General features: G+C 44.0%; 1 protein-coding gene across 3 annotated transcripts in view; it reads left to right on the top strand.

Moving 5' to 3' along the window:
- ENAH (ENAH actin regulator) overlaps positions 1-21,714 on the top strand; it is a 113,789-nt gene that overhangs the window by 7,191 nt on the left and 84,884 nt on the right. For 2 of the 3 annotated variants that reach the window (XM_079763376.1, XM_079763374.1), the window contains exon 2: positions 8,287-8,398. The exons of the other annotated variant lie outside the window; for it this stretch is intronic. In XM_079763376.1, the coding sequence (XP_079619502.1) occupies positions 8,355-8,398 (44 nt within the window). In that variant the 5' untranslated portion in view covers positions 8,287-8,354. The remainder of the gene's footprint in view (positions 1-8,286; positions 8,399-21,714) is intronic. 3 annotated transcript variants of the gene reach the window in all.

Genomic DNA, 21,714 nt, shown 5'->3' with positions numbered 1-21,714 from the left:
TAAACCCTGGCATAACACTTGGCTCACATAAAATGGGCTTGATAAGAAGGAATCCCCCACTTCTATGAAAGTCTGACATCTCTTAAGTTGATGTTAAGAATGTAACGAACATTGTAAATGGTGCAGCTGCTTTAGAAACAGCTCAGAAATGTAAACCTATAGCCTTAGCCGGTGTGGCTCAGTGGATAGAGTGTCGGCCTGCGGATGGAAGGGTCCCAGGTTCGATTCCGGTCAAGGGCGTATGCCCGGGTTGCGGGCTCTATCCCCAGTGTGGGGCGTGCAGGAGGCAGCCAGTCAATGATTCTCTCTCATCATTGATGTTTCTCTCTCTCCCTCTCCCTTCCTCTTTGAAATCAATAAAAATATATTAAAAAAAAAACACACACACACACTCACACGAAAACGTAAACATAGAGTTACTACATGACCCAGCAGTCCCACTCCTAGGTATGGACCCAGGAGAAATGCACATACATGTGCACACCAACATTTGTTCACAGATGTGCTGGCAGCATTACTCAGAATAGCCCCAAAGTGGAAGGGGACCCCAATATCTATTGACTGATCCATGGAGAATCAACTTGTGGTCCATTCCGAGTGGAATGCTGTTTGACCATCAAAGGAATCAAGTACGGATTCATGCCACAACATGAATGGAAACATGCTAAGTGGAGGAAGTCGGACACAAAAGGCCCCGTGTTGTACGAGTCCATTGATAGGAATTGTCCAGAATAGGCACATCTGTGAAGACAGAAAGGGGGTTAGTGGTTGCCAGGGTCTGGGGAGAGTGAAGGAGGAATGGGAAGAGAATGTTACGGATACGTATGGGGTTTCTTTCTAGGGTTGATGCAAATGTTCTGGAATTGAACAGAGCTGATGGTTGCCCAACCTGGCGAATCTACTAAAAACCACTGAATTTTATGCTTTGCAAGAGTGACTTTCATGGCCTGGGAATTACAGCTCAGCTCCCACTCCCCTATCCTTGGACTATTACTAGTATTTTCACTTACGAACTAGAGTGTAGACTATCAGGAGAGGGTCTCGTATGCTTTGTTTCTGACGTTTTTCTTACTTTGGATTCATATTTTATTTTTTAAAAAAATATATTTTATTGATTTTTTTACAGAGAGGAAGGGAAAGGGATAGAGAGTTAGAAACATCGATGAGAGAGAAACATCGATCAGCTGCCTCCTGCACTCCCCCCACTGGGGATGTGCCCGCAACCAAGGTACATGCCCTTGACCGGAATCGAACCTGGGACCCTTGAGTCCGCAGGCCGACGCTCTATCCACTGAGCCAAACCGGCTAGGGCTGGATTCGTATTTTAAAGGAACATCTTCATGTTTCCTAAAGAAGAGAGACGGAAGGCGGAAGCCCTGGGGGTTTCTGTGGAGGGAGCCAGGCAGAGGGGCGTGTGGAGGGGAGACCTTGGTGGTGCTGCCTCTGAGAGCCCGGAACAAGTTTTGGAGCCTTATCTTCCTGGGAAGGCGGCAGACGCCCCTCTGGGGAGCTCTGCTCTGAGTCAGGGATGCCTCAAATCACGGATAAAAATCCACGAGGCACATCCAGCAGAATCCTCCAGAAAACGTGAGCCTGGGTGGTGAGAGTCGGTCATCTCAAACACCCAGAAAGTTCTGTCTCTGGGGAAGGATGTCGCCTAGGGGGAAGGACGTAGGCCATTGGCAAATGCACCGAGTCACGTGTGCAGTGCGCAGCGGTACCGGCCTTCTGGAACACTCGGTCTTGGCAAACAGTACATCTGATGAGATAAAGTCAGAATGGCAACCTCTAACCTAGCTTCCCCAGGTCCCCCACCTCCTCCTGCGCCTCTTTTGGTATCTGCATTTTATGTGTCAACCTGGTAGGGAAGCGGCTTCAAAAAAGCCCCGAACACAAGGGAAATAAAACGAATGGCTCTTCAGGTCAAATCTCCACGGAGGAGGGTTTTTAAATAATGCGTAACTATTGGTTGCCTTTGAGAGTCCACTTTATTCTGCAATCCTGAGCGGCCTCTTTCCATCCCCAAATGCTCACCTCCTGTGAGACTGGCATGGCAAGCGCAATGGTGACTGTTCAATTTTCAATAATGGAAGGTTTAGGAATTCCAGGTTGTCACTTAACACTTGAAGTTATGTTTGTTTCTTGGTGTGGTCTCTTTAATGGCTGTATTTGCAGTATTTTAAGAAAACCAGTTACTGTTGTCCAAATGTCTGATCAGTGTTGTTTTTATTTTATTTTATTACTTTTTTCCTTCCACTATAAAGCAGTACAGGTTTTGCATAGATTTTAGAAAGTATGGAAAGTATAAAGATCTTAAACCGTCTAGAATTTTGATGTTTTGATGTGTAGCTTTCTACATGTTTATAATGCATATATGCAGCCATATATGTGCTTGTCTGTGTATATGTGTGTGTTTTCAATTAAACTGAGATCATACTATGTAAAGGTGACATTTTACGATATTATTTTGTCACTGGCCCCTTTCCTTCTCATTCTTATTAAATACAGATCTGCAGAGTATTATAAGTAACTGCACAGTATTTTCACCATGCTTTGGATATTGTAGCCATAGACTTTGAGATTTCCCCCTATTATTTTTGTGATAAAAAACACTACTATGAACATCTTTGGATATCTGTCTTCGTGCACAAATTGGATATTTTACATCTGCACATCTACATGAAATAAAAGAGTAAGATGCAAATTGACCGTACATCGTGACACCCACCAGCCAATCAGGAGTGAGCATGCAAATTAACCCATCAATGATGGATTAATTTGCATATGCAGGTGACTAGGGGCGGGGCGGGACGGGACACAGGCGTTCAGCACCACCCCAGCTGCTCCGGGCCTCTAGGCAGCATGGGAAGGCGGAAAGGCGTGTCTCCTTTTTTCCATTCTTGTCCTCCATTTGCCATGCGTCAGCTGGAATGATCTTCCTGTCGAAATCAGATACTGTTCCTCCCTTGCTAAAGCCTTCATGGTATCGGATGCTCTTCAAATGAAGCCCCAGTTCTCATCATCAAACCAAAACGATTAAGGTCCTGCCTGATCAGGCTGAATTCCTAGTTCCCAGCACAGGCCTCGGCGAGTCCATAATAAGTAGTTGAGTGAATAATAAGGGAAATGAACAGACCGTAGCGAATTTTATCCATTTTTGATACACATGACCAAATTAGCAGCAAGAGGTGAGAGAGAGCCAATTCCCCCACATTCTGGCCAGCTCGGGGCATGATCATCAGGCTCTTTAGTCTTTGCCAATCTGATAGCCCCAAGGTGTTATCTCACTGTTTTAATTGGTATTTCTTTGATTGCGAGTAGAGTTGAACGTTTCTTCACGTGGTTATTGGCCATCGCTGGTTTTGTGTCCATCACCTGTGCGTGTCTGTTGCCTGTTTTCTCACTGGCATGTTAGTTTTTCTTGTAATGATTTTTTAATCTATTGAAGAAGGGAACGCAAATCTCTTGTCTCAGTTATCTATTGTGGTCTAACAAACCACCTCAAAGCCGAGTTAACACATCTAGGAGTTGGTTGGGCAGGTCTTCTGCTGGTCTTACCTGGACTCATACATATTTTTATTCCTTGGTTGGGTACATGTGGTCTGTCTGTCTGTCTGTCACGTAGCAGCCTACCATGATGAGATCATGTCCTACTGCACAAGCTCTTATCAAACCTCTCTCTGCGTGCTGTCCCTTTAAAGCAAGTCACATGGTCAGTGTGGGGAGGAGACTGCACAAGGACGTATGGAGAGGTGTGATTCATTGGGGGCAGGATGTAAAACCTACCACCTTCTCTTCTAAATTTGTCACTTGTGTTTGAGTTGTTGGTTTTGCTATAGGAATTTTAAAATTTCGTATCAGATCTGTCCGTCTTTATCTTGACAGCTCTGTCTTTGTCATGCTTTCTCCAACCTAAAATTATATGTGTGTTCACTTACATTGCCTTCTGTTACTTTTATGGTTTCATTTATGTTTAAACTTAAGCCATTTGACATTTATCTATAATAATAAAAGCACAATATGCTAATGAGACCCGACAGCTGAACGACCTTCCGGATGTCCAGACGAAGCCAGGGCTGTGAGGGCCGAGCCCCTTTGCACAAATTTCGTGCACCGGGCCTCTAGTTTTAATATAAGATGGAAGGTGAGTATTTAAATGCCAAATAGTCATTTGTCAGCATCATTTGTTCAGTGATCCAGCCCTTTCCATTGACTGGAAATGCAGCATTCACTGTATACTGAATTCCCACACTTTGTTCTGTTATTGAACTCATTCATTTATCTGATTCTATGCTAGTACCTCACTCTTTTAATTACTCTAACTTTATAATTTTCTAAACGTCTTGTAAGGGAAATGACTGTTGGTAACTTCTTTTTCAAAACTTTATTTGCTGTTTCATTTAGTATATTCTTTTAGTTTCAGAGTCATTTTTATCAGTTAAAACAAAAAAGATGAAAGAAAAAAGAAATTGCACTCCCAACCTGTTGGAGTTTTAATTAGAATTGTGTTAAAGTAACGGATTAACATGGGGAGAAAGAATTAACCTTGTTATAATATGGAGTTTTCCATTATTTTTTTTCTTACTCTATAGTCAGATTTTTTTTTCATTTCATCTTTAGTGAAGTGCAGGAACACATCAGGTTCGAGGTTCGACGGGGCACTTTTTAAAAAGTTCTTACAGCTTTAGAAATTAACGTGTTTCACTCATTTTTACTGTACGTTCATCTGTTCTCACTTTTCTGTGTGTCAGTTTTACTTAAGAATGTATGTGCTTGTGTTTTAAAAAGATTTTCCTTTGTTAACTAACTTAATTCCAACATTGGCATTTATAGTCCTCAGTTTTCGTAGATTTTGAAATATAATAGATGACAGTTACTGAATACTTACTGCCTAAAGTGCTTCACGTATTAACCATTTAAAACTCCTAACCACTTATAAAGTGGGAGCTATTGGTATCCCCACCTTATAGGTGAGGAAACTGAGTCACAGAGGGGTCAGTGACTTGCCCCAGGCTTACCAGTTAGTAAACAGTCTGGTTCCTGAGCCCATGCTTTAAAAAAAAATTATATATATATATATAATTTTTTTTTTATTGATTTCAGAGAGGAAGGGAAAGGGAGAGAGAGAAACATCTGTGATGAGAAAGAATCATTGATCGGCTGCCTCCTGCACGCCCCCCCCAACCACTCGGGACTGAGCCCTCAACCCCCCGCATGTGCCCTTGACCGGAATCAAACCTGGGACCCTTCAGTCCATCGTCGGCCGACGCTCTATCCATTGAGCCAAACCGGCTAGGTAGGGCCCTGGGCCCATGCTTTTAACCAGTAGGCTCCGGGCCTCTCTAATGGTTAACTGTTGTGAACTGAGGTGTATATTTGAATTTTCTAAACGCTGATGTATGAGCAAATAAATTATTTTTCTTTATGATTTCCTCCTAGAAAGTTTCTTTATTTTCTTAGAATAATTAGTTTCAAGAACAAAGCCTGTGTAGAACGAATTGACCTAGAATAGGAGCAACATTCCAAAGATAGCAGGGGTAAGGAGAAAAGGTTTTATTTTGGGGGAAAAACATGGTTTAATCTTGAAAAACGAAACAAAATGATGAAAACATTCACGTTATGGTTGCAACTATGTGTTCATTTTTAGAATGGCAGAAGAATGAGTCAAGTGTTGGTTGCTTTTTTTTTCTTCTTCATAGTTTTTCTTAAAAAATTGCAAGATGGCATGAGACTATAGCTTTCCTGGTGCGATGGACTTTGCCAGGATGACCCCATAGAAAGGCATTTTTGCCCAAAGGGTCAGGGCTTCGGTTAGGAAACCCCAGGGCCTTTAGGTAGATACTCAGATTCTTTTCTTTTGACCTCCTGTTATCTCATCTTTGTCATCGTCTCCAAGTATTAACTGATGGTTATGTGTTAGGATGTTTTCAGCTGCAAGTAACAGACTTGTGTGCAAACACAAAAACATGTTCTTTCTCTTGAATTTTATTGATTTTGAGGGAGAGAGAGAGAGAGAGAGAGACAGAGAGACAGAGACACTGATGTGAGAAACATTGATTGATTGCATCCTGCACGCTCCTCGACCAGGGAGGGAACCCACATCCTGGGTATGTGTCCTGACCAGGAATCGAACCTGCCACCTTTTGGTGTATGGGACGACGCTCCAACCAACTAATCTGTACTGGCCAGGGCAAGAACTTCTTTTTTTTTTTTTTTTTTAGATAATGTTTTTTAAAAAAATATATATTTTTATTGATTTTTTTACAGAGAGGAAGGGAGAGAGAAACATCAATCAGCTGCCTCCTGCACACCCTCTACTGGGGATGTGCCCGCAACCAAGGTACATGCCCTTGACCAGAAACGAACCTGGGACCCTTCAGTCCGCAGGCCGACGCTCTATCCACTGAGCCAAACCGGTTAGGGCTGTTGTTTTGTTTTGTTTTGTTTTGTTTTGTTTTTAGTATGTTTTTATTGATTTCAAAGAGGAAGAGAGAGAGAGAGAGAGAGAAACATCAGTGATGACAGAGAATCACTGATCGGCTGCCTCCTGCACGCCCCACACTGGGGATTGAGCCTGCAACCCGGGCGTGTGCCCTTGACTGGAATTGAACCTGGGACCCTCCCGGCGAGGGCTGGTCACTTGATTTTTGACAAGGGTACCAAGACCATTCATTCAGAAGGGGATAGTGGTTTCAACAGATGGTGCTGAGAAAGCTGGATATTCCTAGTTCTTTTGAAAGAGAGTTTACAGCCCTGATGGGTTTGGCTCAGTGGATAGAGCGTCGTCCTGCGGACTGAAGGGTCCCAGGTTCTATTCTGGTCGAGGGCATGTACCTTGGTTGCGGGCACATCCCCAGTAGGGAGTGTGCAGGAAGCAGCTGATCGATGTTTCTCTCTCATCGATGTTTCTAACTCTCTCTCCCTCTCCCTTCCTCTCTGTAAAAAAAATCAATAAAATGTTTAAAAAAAAGAGAGTTTACAGCAGTGTATTTTTTCCTGTGATATGAATGCCTACCTCTACATCGGGGTTCCTCAATCTTGGCACTGTTGATACTTGGGGCCAGATAATTCTATGTCGGGGGGTTGTCCTGTGCCTTGTAGGATGTTTTAGTATCTCTGGCCTCTAAACACGAGATGCTAGTAGCTCACCCTTAGCCTATTCCCCTAATAGTCACTACCATGTGTATGGTCAATGTACGTAAAACATTTAAATGGTTTATGTTTAAATGAAAAAAATACGGTGGCGCTTGTGCTATTATTTCCTGCTTTTATTACAAAAGAGTTAACACCTGTTTGTTTACTTAGCAAGTAAATCCACTCCGCACGAACCTGCTGGTTAACCTGGGCAACCCAGCCTCAGTTTATAAACGGTGTTTCTGAAGAGAGGGTCTACCCTGAAAAATCAGTTGATAAAAGCTCAGTTTTAAGTTACCTGAAGATAAAAAAAAAAATCAATTTGTGAATTTTAATATAAGTGAAATGAAAAAAAAGCTTTCGAAGAAATTGTATTTCATTGTTTGTTTCATGCAAGTACTTAAAATATACTTCACGCTGTTTTTAAAGATATTCTCATGATTAACTTTTGTGTCCCAAAGAGCTGATAAATTTTTCTCACTGATCCCAGTATCTGTGAAGATCCAACATATGCCTGGCACAGGGCGCGTGAGTCCCTGGCTATAGATTGCAGTATCTCTGAGACTAACCTTTGGGTAACTAACCTTTGCCCACGCTGGGTACATACCTAGTGGGCTAGCCAATTACATATGACGACTTTTAATATTCTCTATATAAATCAAGTAAGTAGATAATTTGATAAATAGCAGCGATTGCTTGTTGCTCATTTAAAGACAGGCCAGGCAAATTGCCAACGGCTTCACGTGAGTCATTTTCATTGAATGAATTAGAACAAGCCATGAGGTTGGCGCCCCTCATTACAGTGGGGGAAAGCGATGCTTAGAGCGCCGCCGCGACTTGGCTAATCCCACGGTTGGCAAATGACAGCGGCGGTTCAAATCAAGTCCTGTGTCATCCCGGAGACCTCGCCCTGACGACTTGATGTGGCCTCTAATGGTTTCACCTTCCAGTGACCGCGTCTCAAATTTCATTTTCCGTCCTTAAGATGATACCCAATCCTGCCTCCACTCCCATCTCGGAGTTGGAATAGGACGTGCTCATGGGGAATACTGCAGATTTGGGCTGGATTGTATGAGGCTTGGAAATGACAGGTGAATGCATGAAACTTAATGTGCTGCATCCTTCTACACACTATTCTTCTAACCCTTACAGCTGCTCTGCAGGGTAGGTATCCTCCTCATTAATGCCCTTGCTGCTGGAGAATACGAGGCTAGTGAGTGATGGAACCTGGACCTGACCCCAGCATTGTCTCACTTGCATACCTGTAAGTGTTCTCCCCCTATGTCTTTACATGATGTGAACTTTTCGGGGGGACTCACCTCCAATGTGTGGGCTCGGGGGTCAGCTGTGGGACTGGTTTAGCGCGTACTTGAACGCTGATGTTCACCAAGCTTTGTCTTTAATCCAAAGATGCCAGCCTTCATATGTATTATACTTCAAGTACTAGAGGGCCCGGTGCACGAAATTCGTGCATAGGGGGTGGGGGTGTGTGTGTCCCTCAGCCCAGCCTGCACCCTCTCCAATCTGGGACCCCTTGAGGGATCGGGCCTAAACGGGCAGTCGGACATCCCTCTCACAATCCAGGACTGCTGGCTCCCAACCGCTTCTGCCTGCCAGCCTGATCACCCCCTAACCACTCCCATGCCAGCCTGATCGACGCTTAACTACTCCCCTGCTGGCCCGATTGCCCCTAACTGCCCTCCCCTGCAGGCCTGGTCGCCCCTAACTGTCCTCCCCTGCAGGCCTGGTTCCCCCCCAACTGCTCCCCCCTGCAGGCCTGGTTCCCCCCAACTGCTCTCCCCTGCTGGCCTGGTCCCCCACAACTGCCCTCCTCTGCCGGCCCAGTCACCCCTAACTGCCCTCCCCTGCTGGCCATCTTGTGGCCATCTTGTGTCCACATGGGGGTGGCCATCTTGTGTGTTGGAGTGATGGTCAATTTGCATATTACATCTTTATTATTATATGGAATTATTACGTAGGATATGGAGCTGCCGTTATGGTAATGTACAGATTAATTTAAAAGCTAGTAAATTTGAAGTGCTTTTAAATCACGTTTTCTCAGACAAACATATGTTAAAAGTAGAAATGAATGAATTTAAAGGGGCCTTCTCATCTTCTAAAAGGTTGAGAACCACTATTGTAAATTGATTTTCTCTGTAGTTAATCTATTACTTAGGTGGGGCTTGGCCACCGTTGAACTTTCACAAAAGGAAGGAGGAAATCCTCAAACAATAAAAGTATTTAAAGGCATTGCAAGAATCACTGCAAATGTATTGTTGTTGTTGTTGTTGTTGTTGTTCTTTAGATGAAGTAGATTTACATATTAAAAAAAGTTTTGTGAAATGTTACTAGTTATAGGCAATCCGTAAAAATAGTTCAAATAAATTTTAAGTGGGAGAAAATTTTAATTGTTGGGAAATTATATTTCTTGATTTTTAGAAAGGATCCAATGACTTCTTTCTGAAACTAGGAAAGGAAAGATGTGTTATGCCATGACGTAGGATTGTTAAAAAAAAACCCCACACAACCCCTGCCGATGATGCTTTTGAAAGAAATGTGTCCAAAAATCGCATAGCAGTCCGCTTTTCTTTTTGCTAGTACATAAAAAAACATGGGGAGGGAAGGCATAATGGATAATTCAAGTTGTGTACGTAGGCTGGAATTTGTGCTTGAGATTTTGTAGTTTTAGAATTGATATCATTTAGGCTTCTGATGATGGGAGAAGTCTATGCAAATGTGTTTTTGCATACTTTCTTCAGCCTGGATGGGGTTAATGGTGGCCTGGCAAAGCAAGAAAAGGAGTTCTGTGCCGGTTCAGACTGCAGAATCTTGTTGCTATGCAACCAGCATTGTCAGTCAGTATAGGGTATAGTAAATTGGTATTCTCCGGCCCTTTTCACCACACGCTCATTTTGTAATCCGAGAGAAGTGGTTTCGAGCTATTTTGCAAGGTTTTATTTTTAAAACGGGCATTTAAAGATGCTTGTTGCTTTTTTGTCGTTGGTTACACTTTTAAGGGATCGGAAGCCGTTCTGTTCTGTTGTAGAAGGCACACTACAATGCTTGTGTTCAAAGAAAAGGGTTTTATAGATCTGCTTCCAAGTTGCTTCAGGTTTAGAGCACTCCTTTTATTTTGTTACTGTAAGAGGGGTGATATTGCCAGCTCCCAACAAGCGAAGTTTTGTTTGGGAATTCAGGTTAATCTGAACATCAGCGCTTGGACATAGCAACCACAAATTATTTTGGAAAAGTACGGACCCAGTATCCCTTAATTGATGACGATGATTTTTTATAGGAATCCTAAACCTATATTGATGATGATGATTTTTATAGGAATCCTAAACCTATATTGATGATGATGATTTTTATAGGAATCCTAAACCTATATTGATGATGATGATTTTTATAGGAATCCTAAACCTATATTGATGATGATGATTTTTATAGGAATCCTAAACCTTATATAGAGTTTTCTGTTGAAGCCTACAGTTTACTTTCTTTCAGGAGAACTTAAAATGTTTTCATAGCGCGTGGGTGATGTATGCAACATAAAATTTACCATTTGAACCGTGTTTAAGTGTCCGGTTCTGTGGCATTAAGGTCGTTCACGTGGTTGTGCAACCATCCTCTCTGCCCATCTCCAGAACGGAATAAGTAGCCTGTAGCAACTAGTTAGGGATTTAGTCTCGGCCAGTGGTCGGCAAACTCATCAGCCAACAGAGCCAAATAGCAACAGTACAACGATGGACATTTCTTTGGAGAGCCACATTTTTTAAACTTAAACTTCTTCTAACGCCACTTCTTCAGAATAGATTCGCCCAGGCCGTGGTATCTTGTGGAAGAGCCACACTCAAGGGGCCAAAGAGCCGCAGGTGGCTCGCGAGCCGCGGTTTGCCGACCACGGGTCTAGGCCGTCTTCGAAATGCTCTAGATAAATTGATTCATTTCATCTTCAGAACGACGCTGTAAGGTAAGTACTTGCGTTATGTCACCAATGAGAAGACGGAGAGGGGCACCCAGGAGTCACATGAGGGGGGCCAGAATTCTCGGCCCCTGTTATGTTGCCCTCTTTGGGAATTACGCTTTCTGTTTAGTGGGTAAGAAGGATTTCAACATTATATTTTTTGTAGTTTTACCAAGTAAGGTTAACACATGTGAACTGTGTTTTGAATGTCGAATGAATTTCGTTTGGCCTGTCGTAGTGTAGACATTTTTTCCCCTCTCTAAATATTTGAAAAGGATACCCTTTGTGTTTTATGTTATGGCTAATGGTATATGAGAGGATAGACATTACGGCTCATCATATAGAAAGGATTTAACTCCCCTTTTCAGGTTTGTTTCTGGGCCATTTTTCCTGTTGGTTCTTCCACTAGCGCAGGGATGGGCAACCTTTGGAGCTTGGTGTGTCAAACTTCGCCAGAAAACTGAGCATAACTCGGGAAGTGTGTCACTTTGAGGAAAAAACATGATTTCGCAAATGTTTCATCCTCAGGAGCAGCAAATGTTTCATCCTCGGCATGCGGCCGCGTGTCAGTGCTGACACACGTGTCATAGGTTCACCATCACTGCCTTAGCATGTACGGAGAAGGCAAATTATTTTCTGATAGTTTCATACAAATACACTGAGTGGCCAGACTATTATGATCTCTGAACGCATAATAATCTGGCCACTCTGTGTGTGTGTGTGTGTGTGTGTGTGTGTGTGTGTGTGTGTATATATATATATATATATATATATATATATATATATGTATGTTAGAGGCCTGGTGCATGAATTCGTGCATGGGTGGGGTCTGGCCAGACTGGCCAGGGGAAGAGGACATGGGCTATTGGCCGGCCTGCCTGCTGGTCGAACTCCTGGTCCAGGGGACAATTTGCATATTGACCTTTTATTATATAGGATATACACTGAGTGACCAGATTATTATGTGCTCAGAGATCATCATAATCTGGCCACTCAGTGTATATAGGAAGGCATGTTGCCATTAGGGAACTGCAACGGGACATTATCAGAAGTCTAAAGCCAATTGGCATTGATCGTCTGTTTCGTATTTTGTAAGTTCATTGTCTTTTGCCCTGGCCGGTGTGGCTCAGTGGGTCGGAGTGTCATTCCATACACCAAAAGGTGGCAGGATTGAAAGGGAGAAAAAAACAGTATACAATGGCCTTTGAACTTGCAGTGGATGGCTTTTTGCTAACTCTGCTTGACACTGTATCTCTATCCCCATTTTTAACTAAAGAACTTCCCCCAGCCCCCCAATATTCTGGTATATTTTTCTACCTTGAGAACCTTGGACCTTGATCTTTCCTGAATTGATGCCTTCCCATCTTGCTCAACCAGACTAACTCTATAGTAGTCAGTTTGCTTTTCATTTCTCTTCACAGTTTGCACCGTCTTTAAAAAAATATGTTTCCTTCTTATATTTTCGTGTATTTCTATATGCATTTGATTATACTCTGTGCATTTTTTGCCGTGTTCACATGATACGTTTTGCATTTTCTGTGCTTTTAAAAAACGGCTCAGAATTTTATTAGTTGCATATTTCACTGTAATTTGCCTATTTTCTTTTAAATGGCTATTTACATGGTTTTAAAGTGATTTTGTATAATGAGTAATGCTTTCATGAACCCAAAGGGTTTTTTTTTTCTTTTCCTCCTAATTGCAGACTAATTCCTTTAGGTTTCCAGAAATAGTATTAGGTCTCCGAAGAAACAGAAACAGTTTTAAAAGCTCTTCATTGCCCGCCTAGCCAGTTTGGCTCGGTGGGTAGAGCATCGGCCTGCGGACTGAAGGGGGTCCCAGGTTCGATTCCGGTCAAGGGCACATGCCTGGGTTGTGGGCTTGATCCCCAGTGGGGGGCATGCAGGAGGCAGCCAATCAGTGATTCTCTCTCATCATTGATATTTCTGTCTCCCTCCCTCTTTCTTCCTCTCTGAAATCAATAAAAAATATATTTAAAAAAATAAATAAAAGCTCTTGAATCATATTGCCAAATACTTCCCCAAAGTGTGTGGTACCAGCTAGCAAATACACGGAGTGTCTTTTTCACCACAACCCATAGCAGCAGAGAATGCTTTGATGTTGACCTTCCCGTCTATGGTCCTGCTGGATTTTTAGCCCGAATTTCATCTAGAAGGATGACTGGTTGGGATCGGGTTTGAGAGGAGGCAGGCCTGACTACCCGCTTTTCTGCTGCTTGAGCTGCTTTTTAAGTTGGTTCTGTGTTGATGCAGTCGCTGCTCAGGTGGGGTTTCATTTACCGTATTTTGGTTGCGTGCTGGTGTTGGGACAAAGCAGCGTGTGTTTCAAACGCCATTCCACTTGGACGCCGGGGCGGGGATGGGCAAGGCCCTCTCCTTCCCCCTGCTCCTGGGCTCTGTGTGGTGGGCGGAGGCGGCTGAAATCAGATTCTGTAGCTGCCTTGTCCGGGGGGCTGCTGCCCCCATGTAGCCTCAGTCACGGTTACATCTTTACTTAGGAAATTGTCAACAGCTCTGGAGATGAAGTGACTTTCCCCTAAAAGCTGGTTATAGGATGCAGAAGTGTCTCGTTCTGATATAATTCCTTCCTACCCCCCCTCCTCCCTTAAATGGAAGAAAGGTGCAGGGAAAGCATTCCTGAAAGTTGATAATTTGGAAGTCTTACCTGTTGCCTCTGGCCTCATATTAACCTTTAGGGCAGTTGACCATCCTGGCCTTGAACCACTTTGACCATGAAACTCTCTTGGTTCTCTCCTTCTTATCTCATTGGCTGCGACTCTTGACCCTTTTCTTCCTTTTCTCCTCCTCCCCGACCTTCTTCAGCCCCGGGTTTACCCGCTGTGTGCTGCTGATTCCCAGGTTTAAATTTCTGGCTAGCTTTCTCTTGTGAGCTCCAGAGAATGAGCTGACAGCTTAATTGACTTGGTATAGCTAATAGACACCTTAAATATCATGTTTCCAAACCAGGGTGTGTAATATGTTCTTACAAATTTATACTTAGCGATAAATAGGAATTTCAGTGAGAGTGCTTCCTCCGATTTTCAACCATAAAAATAACAAGGGGCTAAATTATCTATACTAATAAAAGGGTAATATGCTAATTAGATTGGACGTCTTCCGGATGTCCTTCCAGACAAAGCCATGGTGGCGGGCGGGGGGTGGGGGGGAGGCGAGGCAGAGGCGGTTTGGGGTGATCTGGCCAGCAGGGGAGAGTGGTTAGGGGTGACCAGGCTGGCAGGGGAGAGTGTTTAGGGGCGACCAGGTCGGCAGGGGAGAGTGGTTAGGGGTGACCAGGCAGGCAGGCAGGTGAGCGGTTAGGAGCCAGCGGTCCCGGGTTGCGGGCTCGGTCCCCAGTAGGGGGCGTGCAGGAGGCAGCTGATTAATGACTCTTATCATTGATGTTTCTCTCTCTCTCCCTCTCCCTTCCTTTCTGAAATCAATAAAAACATTTTAAAAAATAAAAATAAAAACAAAATGTGTCTACGGTAAAAGGTGAAGTCTTATGATGGAAGAAATGGAAGATTCATATTTTATTGATCTGTTAGATTTACAGGATTATAGAGCTGGCTGAGGAATGTTGCTTGCAACACTCCTTTCCTTTCCAATGATAGTCTGGAGTTCAATTTTATCCTAAGATAATTTCTAAACAAAATGGGTAAGGTAACATATCATTTCTTTGTGAAGTCTCTAAAGCAATGAAAAAAAAAATCACACCTGTCTACTAACTATTGCTTTAGGTAAGCCAAGAAAACTAGAATTTGAGATAACATTTAGAAAATTAATTTTACCTCTATTTTATATTTTTATCTTGTTGAAAGCGGTTGCATATATCTTAGTTTTTAAAACTACACATTCATCTCCTAACCAGGGACTTTTTTTTTATCTGACTCTTGGAATGAAAATGAATTTTTATATTCAGGCTGTTACTGCTCCGTCAGCTCTTACACATTCTGTTTTCACATGCTTTTCAGGAACGGGTCCTGTATGAGAGTAGGGAGATTGGGATTCCACGTCAGAGTGTTCCGTGTCCGCATTGTTGACCATAGTTCTCCACCATCAGATTCACATCCCACCAGGTCAGAAGGCCCTTACTCCTGAGCGAATTTTCCCCTTAACCCTACCAGACCTGAGGCCCTAAACCTAACTGTCCCCTATACCTGGGCTCCTGAGCATTAAAGAGAAAAACCCAACATGATATAGAAAAATGTTAGTTACATGCAAACAAGTGGTTAGAATAAGATGGAACTTGGAGACATTGTAGAAAATAGGTCTACCTTTCATCTAGTGCCAATATTCCAGCGGTATAACGGCAGATTCGGAAATTACCGAAAAATCGGTACAGCGGTCTGGTAGGTTTAACTAGGTTAGTGATGGGCAACCTTTTGAGCTTGGTGTGTCAAACTTCGCCAAAAAACTGAGCATAACTCGGGTGGTGTGTCACTTTGAGGAAAAAAACATTATTTTGCAAATGTTTCATCCTCAGGAGCAGCAAATGTTTCATCCTCGGCATGCGGCTGCCTCAGTGGCCGCGTGTCATCAGAAATGGCTACGCGTGTCAATGCGTGTCATAGGTTCGCCATCACTGAATTAGGTGAAGCAGTGATGTCCAGACCAAGTAAGACTGGTCTGGGAAGGTTGACCCTGTCACAGGTGTCACCAATACCAGGACCCTGGGTATTTCCCCTTCAGGGGACCTTAGTCTTGGCTTCTTTGCCCTCTGCAGTTAAGATGCTGAGAAATATTGAGGAAAACAGAACATCCATTCATTGTCTAGGGTAGGTTGTCCAACCTCCACCAAATTATGAAGCTTTTAACATTTAAAGTTTCCATATCTTCCAAGACACTGGTTAATGGAAGTATCGTTGTATTTTAGATTTACAGGAGAAATTGCGGGTTTTTGATTGCTCTTAAAAATACTTTTTTTTTTCTTTTCTCAGCCTTCTGGTTAATATAGGTGATTTTTTTTTTTTTCTTTTAGGATAGCTAACCAACACAAAAGGGCTAACCTGAGAGCCTTTGGGGAATTATTTTACTCATGTTAAGCAAAATAAAAGAAAAAAATTGGGAAAAATAGTTAGAAAACAAGTGAAAGGGACTAATTTACATTGCTAATTAGAGATAAAATACAAAAACAGGACAACAGAATATAAAAACTCATCACAAGAAGCATCTACACTAATAAAAGAGAAGTATGCAAATCGACCATACCTCCATGACACCCACCAGCCAATCAGGAGTGAGTATGCAAATCACAACAAAGATGGAGGGTTAATTTGCATACACAGGCACGGAGCGAAGACTGAAGGCTCCGCCTGAGCAAAGACTGAAGACCGAAGAGGCTTGGCTTCTCCGCTGCTGCTGGAGCGAAGGCCTGGGTCCCGGGTGCCGGAGGAAAACCGGTGCTGGCAGCCAGGGGAAGGAAGGCCTATTGCACGAATCTTCGTGCAACAGGCCTCTAGTATATCTCTAAAAAACAAACAGAACAGAAGTCTTTGTTTTACCCTGTTCCTTTCTGTAAGCCTACTTTTTTTTCAGAGCTCTTAAATCCACATTAAAAACTCCGGTGTCTTGAAAGTTTCTGGCTGCTTCTCGTTGGGGTTTCAGTGTAATCCAGAGTCTTTCTTGCAATACAGAAGTTCCGTTCCTTCTAAAACCTGAACTTGCCAGTTTGTTTGCTGTACGTAGAGAAGACTTCTATAAACTGGATGTGTGTGTTGGGGATTTCTCTTTAGAATTGCTATCTTTTTCTTCTCTTTTCCTGATTGTGACGCCTTCCTTTTGAGAGTCACCCTTGGAGTGACTTTAAGGAGCAGGTGACTGCCCCTCACCCTGCAGCCTTTTCCTGTTCGCTCTCCTTACTCTGTACTTACTAGTATGTCATTCTGCCATTGTTTCGCAGACATTTAATACAACTTAGACATTCTAACAGCTTCATTGAGGTATAATTGACATGTACTACATCACATATTTAAAGGGTATAGTTGGGTAAGTTTTGACAAGTCTCTACCTACTAGAGGCCCGATGCACGAAATTCGTGCAAGGGGCTCGGCCCTCGCAGCCAGGGTGGCTTGCCTTAGCCCTTGCAGCCCCAGCTTCGTCCAGAAGGACGTCCGGAAGGTCGTTTGGCTATCTGGTCTAATTAGCATAGTGCGCTTTTATTATTATAGATGAAGTCATTTCCATAATCAAGTTAGTGAAGATACCCACCACCCCCCAACTTAAAATTAAAAGCATGTTAACAAAAATTTGGAATATGGCGGCGGGGGGTGGGGGGGGGGAGGTAGTCACCCATAAACCCTAACACTTAATCTGCATAGCCTCCGCTGTCCTTTTTCATTTAACACGGTATCATGAACACTTTTCCGTGTTGTCCCATGGTCTTAATAATAGGCAAGACTTTTTCGAGAGTTGACCAATGACATGTTAAAACGCCCTCTTTTACACACCTAACATGAGAGTACACAGAACGGTTTCATGTTGGGGGTAGAAACAGATTTCCAGTTGCTTTTGAAGTAAGCGATTTGAAGAGGGAGACAAGGAGAGAGAGACTCAAAGCAAGCTTAAGTGGTTCTTCCACAGCAAATACTCCGGGCTCCAGGGGCTGTGAGGGCAGAGCTTGGAGAGGGAGGACAGGTATATGGCGTGGACAGCACGTACGCCCTCAGTGAAAGGGGAGCTGTGGGCTGAGGTATATGGTACACGAGAGTGCCTGGATGGCATATGTTCAGTTGGTAAAGGCCCATGTGGCATATGAGGAAAGTTTGAATTTTTGGAAGGTCCTGATGGTCTATATCTAAAATAATCTCCACGGCTCATTAAGAGGTAGGTTCACTTATTTTTATTTTTACATGTGCACAGTTCTTTTTTTCTACCTTCATTGAGATTGTTGACATGTACCATTTTTGTATGCAATGTGATGATCTGATATGTGGCTATATTGTGAGAGGACCATAATAAGGTTAGTTAACACCTCCACCCCCTCACATAATTAACTTTTGCGTGTGTGGATATTTAAGATCTACCCTGTTACCTACTTTCAAGCATATAAGACAATGCTGTTCATTCCTGTACATCAGATTCCCGGAACTCATTCATTTTACTGAATTCTGTATCATTTGATAAACATCTCATGTCCCCCTCTCTCCAGCTCTTGGCAGCCACCATTCTATTCTCTGTTCCTCTGAGTGTGGCTTTTTTTCAGATTCTGTAGTATTTGTCATTTTCTGTCTTGACTTATTTCACTTAGCGCAGTGCCAGGAGGGTAGGTTGAAGGAGGGCTCTCCAGGCCACACTAAGTGGGTCAGGAGAGTGATAATGAGAATGGTTGCTGGGACAAGTTGTTGGTAGGGATACAAAGGAATGTTTGGGGAGGATTCTTGGTGTGGATAAAGCAGCGCTGATGTAGGAATGACTCCAGCAGGGTCAGATGAAAGCCCAGGAGGTGTGACCGGCTGCCCCAGTGTTCCGGGATCTGGGAATAGGTGGGATGATAACTCTGTCACTCCTCAAAAGATGTTAGGCAGCCTTCACATGGAGCAACGATTTACTGGGGAAGTCTTGTTTTATTATTTTTTAAAAATATTTTTTATTGATTTCAGAGAGGGAGGGGAGAGAGATAGAAACATCAGTGATAAGAGAGAATCATGGATCTGCTGCCTCCTACACGCCCCCTACTAGGGATCTAGCCAGCAACCTGGGCAATGTGCCCTTGACCGGGAATTGAACCATGACCTCCTGGCTCATCTGTTGATGCTCAACCCCTGAGCCACACCGGCTGGGCAGATTTTTTTTTTTTAAATTTAGGACACATTTTATTGTTGGATAGCACAAGACTTTGCAAAGCAGTGGATTTTAGAAGATTAAAAAGGATTGTCTCCGCTGTTAAGGAGCTCACGATCTGTTGGTTTGAACTGAATATGCGTTCAGGAAATTAGGGCTGATAGAAGCAGTGGGCAGACAGGAGGTCGAGGCTCCGGATTGGATGGTTTCTGTGGCAACGAGAATGAACCGCGTACCCCAAGTTGCATGGGAAAGAAGCAGGCTTTTCATAGAGCCTGGGACTTTCCCGGTGGCGAAGGGGAGAAACCAGTCATGATCACACTGAAAAAGCATTCAGACTTTCTAGAACAGTGGTCGGCAAACTCATCAGTCAACAGAGCCAAATATCAACAGTACAACGATTGAAATGTCCTTGGAGAGCCAATTTTTTTAAACTTAACCTTCTTCTAACGCCACTTCTTCAACATAGACTCGCCCAGGCCGTGGTGTTTTGTGGAAGAGCCACCCTCAAGGGGCCAAAGAGCCGCACGTGGCTCGCGAGCCGCGGTTTGCCGACCGCTGCTCTAGAACATATCAGAGCTCAATTTCCGATGGTCCCCAGTTGTTTGGTAGGAGTTCAGCACATGTCTTTGCTGCGGAAACTGTGTTCTTACGCGGGCTGAGGCCGTTTAATATATCTGTGTCCTTGAAGTATGTCTTGCACTGTTAAACTATGTGAAATATGCTGTTAGTTCAAAGAAAACATCAGCCGCCCATCAGATAGTGGCAGTTTCGTAGGGTTCAACCCGGTACATTTAATTATCACTGGGCATGTTTGATGCCTGTAGTTTGTTTGTTTCCTTGACAAACACCGGAACTACAAAACGGATCTGAAGGACGCGTCTTCAGGACATTTTTCTGGGCCCGTCTGTTGAGAGTTTCACAGCGGGGCACCCGAGATTGCAGGTTCCCCCTTCGCCTGGAGGATGCTCCCTCGTCCGCTTTGGGAACAGGAATTCTCCTCAGCGGCAAGGTGGTGATGGGTCTTCTTTCTAGGAGGCACCCTCTCTTCCTCTGGCCCCCAAAATAAGGCCAGGGAGTGGGAGGGGGAGAGGGTGTCAGCCTGCGGACCAAAGGGTCCCAGGTTCAGTTCCGGTCAAGGGCACGTGCCTCGGTTTCAGGCTCCTCCCCGGCCCGGGCCCTGGTCGGGGCTCATGCAGGAGGCAACCCATCGATGTGTTTCTCTCACCTTGATGTTTCTCTCGGTCTTTCCCTCTCTCTCCCACTCTCTCTAAAAAAATCAATGGAAAAATAACCTCGGGTGAGGATTAACCAAAAACAACAACAACAAAGTATTTGTGGACTGACTGACGGACCGATTGAATGAATGAACGAACGAACGAATGAATGAATGAATGAATGAATGGAGAGAGTCCCGGGCCCTTTTCTAGGGTCGGTGAGCTGCTTATTAGAGAAGGGTGAAGCAGAGTGCCGGTGGGAACAGAGGCGAGTATCGCCCCCTTCTTTCTGTGCTGTATTCTCTCAGAAGGAGAGAGAGGAGGAGAAAGGTTCCCCACCCCACGCTGGCAGCCTGTTGACTGAGAGCTGTCCCTGTGGCCACTTGTGAACGTCGATGGCTGTTCTTAAGGGAGATGGATGGCTAGGCCTTTCCCGAGAGCTGCTGGCGATTCTAGCTTTGTGGGGTAGGGGCCCGTGGCTCACTTTTTCTTCCTCCCCGTCACTGGACACGTTGGTTGTTAGGGAGGCTGGCGGACTCTGAGGGGGTTGTCCTTCCCCTCCAGGGAGATGTTGGGGTGAGAACGGAGACGCCTTGGGCCAGGGCAGCGGCTGCTGATGGGTCTGTTTGGGGACCGGGGGCAAGCGGGTGTGTAGCTGAAAACCTGCCTCGTGGTTCCTGCCATGGTGTTCCTTTGCCTCAAGGGTAAATGTTTTCCTGCTCCGTCCAGTTGCAGTCACTTCGTTCTGCCTGGTGATGTTTCTAACTGACCACCTTTCTCTCTAAGGGAGCTTCCTTGAAAGAGCCTTGGACAGCTGCCGTGAGCAAATTAAAAACGTGGCTTCCGCCTTCCCTTACCTTTTTTGCTCAGAATGTAATTGCAAGTGGATGGTAGCAGAATGTTTGAGTTAAAAATGAGCTGGATAACATCTAATCATTTTGCTAGAGTTTTACGTTGCCTTCCGATGGGGTGGTAGTATCCAACAAGATTTACCCATATTTTGTGTAGGAATTTAAATTCTGATCATCTTTAATATTTTTAAAAAAATATATTTTACTAATTTTTTTACAGAGATGAAGGGAGAGGGATAGAGAGTTAGAAACATCAATGAGAGAGAAACATCGATCAGCTGCCTCCTGCACACCTCCTACTGGGGATGTGCCCGCAACCCAGGTACATGCCCTTGACCGGAATCGAACCTGGGACCTTTCAGTCCGCAGGCCGACGCTCTATCCACTGAGCCAAACCAGTCAGGGCTAAATTCTGATAATCTTTAGAAGCATCAGTAGATTTTACTCAGCTGGTTGAATCCTAAGCTTACTAGTTGGTTGGGATTGCATACATGGGTTACATATCCCATCCGTTGTTTTTGTTTTTTTTAAAAAAATACATTTTTATTGATTTCAGAGAGGAAGGGAGAGGGAGAGAGAGATAGAAACATCAACGATGAGAATCATTGATTGGCTGCCTCCTGCACACCCCCTATTGGAGATTGAGCCCATGACCCAGGCATGTGCCCTTGACCGGAATCGAACCCGGGACCCTTCGGTCTGCAGGCCGGTGCTCTAGCTTTGTCTTGATGAGTCATAATTTGTCCATTGGA

Source organism: Cnephaeus nilssonii, assembly GCF_951640355.1.
Source record: "Cnephaeus nilssonii genome assembly, chromosome: 23".
NCBI lineage: Eukaryota > Metazoa > Chordata > Mammalia > Chiroptera > Vespertilionidae > Cnephaeus > Cnephaeus nilssonii.
Note: the sequence above shows the minus strand (reverse complement) of the source record. Positions and strands in the feature narration are given on the sequence as shown.